Source organism: Coptis chinensis, chromosome 2 (genome assembly GCF_015680905.1).
Source record: "Coptis chinensis isolate HL-2020 chromosome 2, ASM1568090v1, whole genome shotgun sequence".
In the NCBI taxonomy this organism is placed as follows: domain Eukaryota; kingdom Viridiplantae; phylum Streptophyta; class Magnoliopsida; order Ranunculales; family Ranunculaceae; genus Coptis; species Coptis chinensis.
Window position 1 is genome coordinate 6774177 of NC_141457.1, and position 7635 is coordinate 6781811.

The 7635-nt window shown below is 39.2% G+C and overlaps 1 protein-coding gene across 1 annotated transcript; it reads right to left on the reverse strand.

The window, feature by feature from the left end:
- Nucleotides 1–4624: 4624 nt before the first annotated feature.
- Nucleotides 4625–7158, reverse strand: LOC147514606 (zinc finger protein GAI-ASSOCIATED FACTOR 1-like). The gene is made up of 3 exons (XM_086584310.1): nucleotides 6508–7158; nucleotides 6259–6422; nucleotides 4625–5658 (listed from the first exon to the last, which is right to left on the reverse strand). The coding sequence occupies exons 1-3, from the start codon at nucleotides 7032–7034 to the stop codon at nucleotides 4913–4915; spliced, it is 1437 nt and encodes a 478-aa protein (XP_086440436.1). The 5' UTR covers nucleotides 7035–7158; the 3' UTR covers nucleotides 4625–4912.
- Between the last annotated feature and the right edge of the window lie 477 nt (nucleotides 7159–7635).

Sequence of the window (7635 nt, forward strand, 5' to 3'; positions counted from 1 at the left end):
ACACACCCACAACTTGCATACATACTGCGAACTTCATAATACACTCAAACGACCCTCTAAACACTCCACATTAGATTTTTCATGTTATGATATTTTTCATCATGAAACATGAACAAGAATTAGATCACTGCCTGTCCGAAAACTAGACGCGCGACCCTCTAAACACTCCACATTATTAAAAAAAGTAGGTAAATCCTATCCAGCGTTCTTTGTGTTTCAAAGGATCCTTCAAGTTTTGGACAGACCGACTTAATCCCTGTTCAATCATCATCATATAAGAATGCTAATATGACAACTTGAGTACTTGACAAGACAAATATTCATTTATGAATTACTGATGAGTTCGTTGCCATAGAAAAAACTCGGCACTAGTACAATCAAACTAAGATTATTCAGTAAGCACAAATTATTCAGTTTAGTATTAATTTTCCACATTGTTAACTAGCTTATTGTGTATATGTTCTACTTAGGTGCTGGCGGTGATGGCTTTATTGCTCGAGACATATCCTTTGTCAATACTGCCGGTCCATCTAAGGGTCAAGCAGTCGCTCTTGTAGTCACTGCAGATAAATCTGTGTTTTATCGATGTTCCATTATTGGTTACCAAGACACTTTGTACACCCTCTCGAATCGACAATTTTACAGAGAGATTGATATCTATGGAACTAAAACCTAGTACACTTTAGTTCACACAATCGACACTTAGTACACTTTGTACCCTTAAAAAAAAAATCTTTTGTTGTTCACTTTCAATGCATTGATTCTCTTTTTCAGTTTCTCTCGAAGAAAATATATAGGAAATTCGAGCTCATTTTCTCATACTATATAAAGATGAACAAGACAAACATCACATTCCCATAACTCATCAAATTAAAATTAAGAAGAACTAACCTGAATTAATTAAAGCATCACATTCCCATAAGGAGAGACTTGGCTGGTCGGGTGTTCGACGATCGTGGTTTTCAGAGGGCGAAAGCAAAATGGAGCCAAAAAGCGTGAGCTCCCTTTCCGCTTCTTTCTTCTTTTCTGCAGACCACTCAAAGTAAAGCAAAGCAGCGAAATTGGGTAACTTCACATTGAAAACTTCGAATTCACAACCATCCATTATCACCAAACGACCATCCATCATACATTATACATTATACACTCGAATTCACAACCATCCATCATACATTATACACTATTCTAATTACTTATGTAAAACGACTAATAAAGTTCGGAATTGAAATAGGATAAAAGGGGAGGCGTGTACGAATCGGGATGAAGAAGATTGAAACGCAAATCAAGGGCAAGCTGTTGGCGATAAACAGGTAAAGATGAAGGGCAAGCTGTTGGCGATAAACACGGCTTTCTTGCTACTAGAACAAACCCTTCCTCATAGTCGAAGGTTCAATTGGATTGCTTCAATTCGGATTTTGAATTTTTTTGGTTAGGTTTCGCGATAATTGGCCGAAGGGTTTTGGCAGAGAGATGACTGAGAGAGATGACCGAAGGAACATGTTTTTCCGGTTTGCGATTTGGTGGGGGAGGTGTACTTGGCTGGGCTTTCTTGTTTGGACTTTGTTGTTTGGGCTGGGCTGGAGGCTGCCCGATCTAATTTCAGTGGCGCCCAATACAGCACTCCAAACTATACATTTCCTTATCATTGTTTCAGTCAGAACTAGTTTGGATTTATTATAGTGGTTCTGACTGAAACAAGTGCAAAATATTGAAGATCAAAGTCGGGATAAGATCAAAGTGACGGATGGGCAAGTAGAGTGTTATCAGCATGACATAACTACTGCAGAAACTCTTCCGGGCATTAATTTATATTATATATACTCTTTCCTGAGCAGTGTATTCGCTTAATGGGTCGCATGACGCATTTCATTGTTGAGATGCACCATAAATTTCAGAGCCTTACAAACACATCATTTACATGATATACTATATATACAAGACTAATGACACATTTGACATAAGACTGATGGCTCTGATGATGATAATAGTTTGCTAAACGATAATACAAACGACAATGTCAAAACAAGAACCTGTGACTGCCATACGGAATAACTGATCTAAGCTGATCCCAACACTTTCCTGACTCAGAGCTATCCAGGATAAAAAGATAAGCATCTTTATAACAGGTTATTCAAATTCACCCTTTCGCAGTTTAGTGCCGTTTTCAGCACAATACTGGCAAGAACGCTAGATGGCACAAAAGAAATAGCGTGCGTAACTTTAGTATACAGACAGACTTGAAGCTCATGCCCCGCTCACAATCAAAACAAGCAAGGGTTTGGAAAAGCAAGAAGGCTTCACCGAACTGTCATTGAAATCTAGGCTCCTATATTGAAATCTACTATTTCGATCCAGGAGTCGTCCTTCCCAGCCCTACAAAAGAACAATTTTCTGTGAACAGCCGGCATTGCTACGAGCCTACGACTATGGAAAGGTGAGAAGAAGAAGATCTACCCGGACCTGGGTCAGGAGGACAAGTAATTACCTTAGCAAGGTGGAAATCACGCATTTCATCCATATAATAATGCAGGTTTGTGTGATACTTGGAAATGATACAAACAGGAAATTCTTCTTTTTCATCACCATCATCACCAGTAGTAGGTTTTTCAGCATAATCAGTAGGTAGTTCATTGGTATCATCAGGATCTCGTCTAGTGCTTCCCAGTTTTTTTTTGTGAAGGGCTGAAAAAGTTGCTTCTCTGTATTCGCATGAACTGTTACAAACCATCCAAAAGAAGCACCACATATTCGACGTTCAAGTAGTTCTGGTGTCTTTAATTTGTAAGTAATTCCATCCAAAATACTGAAAACCCGAGGAGACCATCACGACAGTAGTTCTCCTCATCGCCCACCACACTTTTGGTGTTCTCAATATCATAGGTAACTAGAAGCCATGGTAGACGACTTTTGTGACCTAGGGCAGCCGCTGCCTCACCCCGAAACAACAACAGATCTCCACGATGGGCATACAGAAGCGAAACGGATCAAATCTGGAAGTTGTTTAAGGTTTTCTTTGATTGCATATAAGAGTTCTTCAAGAAGTTCACACCAGGTGTCAACTTGGTCATCGTAAATTCGTAATACTATTTTCCAAAGCCGATCGTACGACTTGGAATATTTATATCAATATTCAAGACAGAATCCTAGGCGAAAAACAAACAATCATGAAATATGGTCTAACCAGGTTCAGTTAAGGTGTTGAGGATGGCTACTGTATCTTCGCCAAATCTCAAATGATTTATTACCATATATACGTTTAGAATTTTGGATTACGTAACTCTTGGTGTACAAGGATTAAAATAATCAATACCAAACACTCTCTAATTCTTGCATATATAAGATGATCGCTAAGCATAAAGCCGCTGTATAGTGGACGAAAAATCTTAATGGGACATGGCGCTGCCAAGTGCCAACCAATGTTAACCTCTGGTCTTCTCGGAAGTCGGCACAAAACATACCCAGCACAGTTGACTGGGCGTTACTGCAGGGTGCCCTCAACTTTTAAACCCACTCCTTAATGCTGGAGAATCAATAAAATCAGATTTACCAGATATCTGACTTTAGTTCAGGTACAACAAAGATATCTCGGACCACTGAAATCTGGGTCTAACCAGTACCGAGGCTGTGGTTGGCCTCACTTGTGCTCTTTCCATTACTGGGAGATGAGGTGTTGGGCATCACACAATCGAAAGGCGTTTTCTGCTGGGAAAGTTATACATAGGGACTGTTGGCGATGGACGACTACATAATACCTTGCTGAAAAGGACAGGACATTTGTGTAAAGGTTATAAAGCCAACATCCAAAAGATGTAATTCTCTTAAAATTCCATTAATGTGGAGGTTGAAAAGATAGAGAGATCCAGCTAAAAGCGTGATTTTCTTTACAGTCCACTGATGAGAGACCCCAGGGTGGGGCAAAAGAAAAGAAGGAAAGACTAATCCATTAGGTAGCAAAACTGCAGAACACACAACAAAACCAATGTCTGACTTCAACCTTTCCAAGCAAATAGTCTTTTTCATTGTGCTGCACTTCGAACTATCCTAATCGTCTGGAGATGTAGTGTGAAGTCCTGGACTTAATAGTTGTCAATGTCCATAGCGAAGAATCAAAATATTTATTGGGAAAGTTGCATACTCGTGGTTGACGATCAACAGCATAATTCATAATACTCGGAAGTCAGAACGTCGGACCCGCTTTCATCAACCTGCTTTAATTTTTAACAAGAAATCCCCCAAATCATCGTTAACCCATTCAGAATAGTTTCGACACTCCCATGCCATGGTTATAGGACTTGTAGGTGGTCTACTGCTCTCTGAATGTATTAGTACCCAGAAGCTAGCAGAGCCTCATTTTTCTCAAGTCGACTACAACTATGTTAATAATTAATATCATGTCCTAAATTCTAACTTGTGTAATAGAACTTGCAATGCGCATAGCAAAAATAATCCTCATCAATCACGCACAAAACTCTCTAGGGAGAGTCACTATGGAGAAGTTATGAGTGTAACTATACAAGTTGACATCATTCCAAGATGTCCCGACTCCTGATGTTCCAATATTGTGATTCCAAGTTACATGTTGCATAGATACTCAAAAATTCTTAAGTAAAAAACAAAAAAGATGTTTACATCTCAAAATTTATATTAATATTAATCTCATTGGAACCTTTGGTTTTTCTTCATAAATAATACCAACAACATATAACTACAATGTACACGTACCTAAAGCATATTAATTTACCAAAATAACGAAGACAAAAATTAGACATCTCTCGCCTCCTTCATCAGACAAAATTGAGATCAACAATGATACAATCAACAGAGAAAGGAAAATAGAGAACTATTTTTCTTTACCAGCTTCTACCTGTTGAAATTACAAGGTTTACCTATACGCAGAACAACCATGCTTCAATCAATCAGATTTGGCTTCTGAATTGCCTTCTACTATTGATGAAGCAGTGCCATCAACAACATCCAGACGACCACCAACAGCGGTACCTCGCATTGATGAATATAGAGCTGATACCCCCCCAGTTGGAAGGCCACCACCACCCAATCCCATTCTTAACCCCAGAAAATCATGTGTGGGCAGTTTTGACCCAAACAGTAGAGATGGACCCGTCACCAATTCCGTCAAACCAACACCCCCTTCGGTAGGATGTCCAGATGCAGATGCAGTGTTCACCTCATGGCCTGCATTCCACTGTAAAGTCTCCTGCTGCCCAGATGATGAAGCAACTGACATATTAAAACCCCGCAACAATGACGGATTAGAAGCTGTAGCACCCATCTCTGCTGCTTTCTGAAGCAATGCAGTGGCTGACATTGCAGGTTGTGATGGCCGAGCAAATTGAGAACTATCTTTCCCCGTCGTCCCAAAGAGTGTAAAGCCACTATTGGAAGAGAGACGGAGTAATGGGGGTTCTGTAACAGAAGTCGACTCCCGAGAGGCTACACAAACTAAATCCGAAAATGACGAGGGTTGAGGTTGCAAATTTCCACTCAATGCTGAACCAAACACACTATTAAACATACTGGTACCAGTGCTTGAGCTACCACTGCTTCCATTTACACCAGCCAGAGGCGGGTTCAATTGGAAATGTCCCACAGGATTTTTCGGCAACTCTGTTTTTTGATAAATTGGTAACTCTGTTTGACCTAAAACAGAACAATTACACAAAAGGAAGTTTAGATAGCAGTCTTTTCATCAAATTCTACAAGGAGCTAAATCTCCCCACACACACTATTGTCTTTTAAACAGCGCGTCCTTTGTATCAATGCAAGTATCTAGTCTCTATTCTGCAAACACTAAACCTCAACAAAATCTTTAAAAACTTGTTCTTGGGGGAGGAACGAAAAGTTTTGCAAGCTCATACAGCTAATTATCTACCTCTAAGGTGAATATCCATGACTACATAAACACAACGGGAAAAAAGGGGTAACTCTGTTGAATTTAAATTAGAACTATCACACAAACGGCAACTTCGTGCCACTATGCTATCAATAGAAAGCAATATTATCATCTACTACTCATCATTTTTGGACCAGGAGCAGAAATTTTTTTCCGTCTCTATAACGTTTTAATCAATGAGGGCAATGCTGATTAAAATCTCCACAAAGTCATGCAGAACTTGAAACATGGAAGGAAAAGAGAGTGAAAACTCTCACTCCTCTTACCCCTAACAATCTATTTCAATCTGAATCTCCATAACTAAACGAAAATATTATATCTTTATAAACTACAAACAAAAATTTTACCAGTATTCTCAACTGGTTGAGCCATAGAAACCACCGAAGACGAATTCGGCGACGAACAAACCACCAACGCAAGTTTCTGAAGCTTCCCTCCTCCTCCATCTTTCCTCGAACTCTCATCCGCTAAAGCATCGCAAAATGCTCTATGCGTAACAAAACTATCTCTCCTACAAACACCATATCAAAAAAAACAATCAATTATGGAAAAACACAAAAAGAAACCTAAAAAAAAAAAGAAAACAAGAGGCAAACCTTGAAAACACAGTGCCACAATCACATTTATACTCTTTACTCCCACAAGTCTTTCCATGAGCTTTCCAATCAGACTGAACCGCATATTTCTTCCCACATTTATCACACTTCCATTTCTTCTCCCCATGTTTTCTACTAAAATGTTTCTTAATCCCAGTCAAATCACCTAAAGCTCGTTTCGGATCATGATGAATACAAGTCGGTTCAGGACAAACGTAAACTCTTTTTCTCACTACTTCTTTATTACTTCTCTGTCTTAACTTCCACGGCAAATTATGCCCACGTCTATGCAATTGTAAATTCTGATCACGTTGAAACCCTTTGTTACAGATCTCACATATGAATCTGTTTGTTGCCATTAGTGTCTTTGGGGACAACGATATTACTTCTGCTTCTGGATCTGGCATTCCTGGTAAATTCCTCTTCCTCTTTACTGCTTCTGTATTGTTTGTTGAATTTTTTGCTAATTGGTTACCTGATGATGACCCACTTGCTTCACCTGACGAATTTTCCACTTCTTCTTCCATAATTAAGGTTTTCAGTATAATCAAAAAAAAACTGATATATCGGGCGATACGGATGTGTTTCGGAGGGAGAGCGTTTTTTTGTTTCGTCTGGTTTTGAAAAAAAGGACAAAATAATTTTAGACGGAGAGTGTATGTTAGTGAACTAGTTACTAGGGTTAGATAGAATGACCGTGGTTAGGTGTGGAATGAGGTGGAGAGATTTGGACCGTACACGTATTTAGAGAACGTGTTTGTCTGTATTGTTTGGCATCTGTCAGAGTAGGTAATAGGACAAAATGAAGGACGACCTAAAGAGTTTGTCGGTTTGTGACAAGGGTTGGATTTTGTGGAAATTTTGAAAATTGTTTTGTTTTTATGTACGTGTTATAAGGCTATAAGCTTGGCTTGTGTAAGTTGTCTTGCATCTTGCAGAGGAAAATCGCATGCGTGTGTGCCTCGCTTTTTTATCTTCAGACTTTCTTTGACAACTTCTTTGGCATTTCAGAATAGACACGTACGTACACACAAGACACAACTCGTTTAGCTTGCAAGTTGCAACACCACTAGGACCCCATACTCTTTCTAATAACTTGCTAGTAATAAGCGAGCATCCTAAGAACTA

Bases quoted from the DNA above. Each gene is read 5' to 3' on its own strand.
- LOC147514606 (XM_086584310.1), bottom strand. From the start codon at position 7,034: ATGGAAGAAGAAGTGGAAAATTCGTCAGGTGAAGCAAGTGGGTCATCA. The intron at 6,423-6,507 runs GTTTGCCTCTTG...TGGTGTTTGTAG, and splicing joins TGTGGCACTGTGTTTTCAAG to GAGAGATAGTTTTGTTACGC. The intron at 5,659-6,258 runs GTAAAATTTTTG...GTTCTGTTTTAG, and splicing joins TCAACCAGTTGAGAATACTG to GTCAAACAGAGTTACCAATT.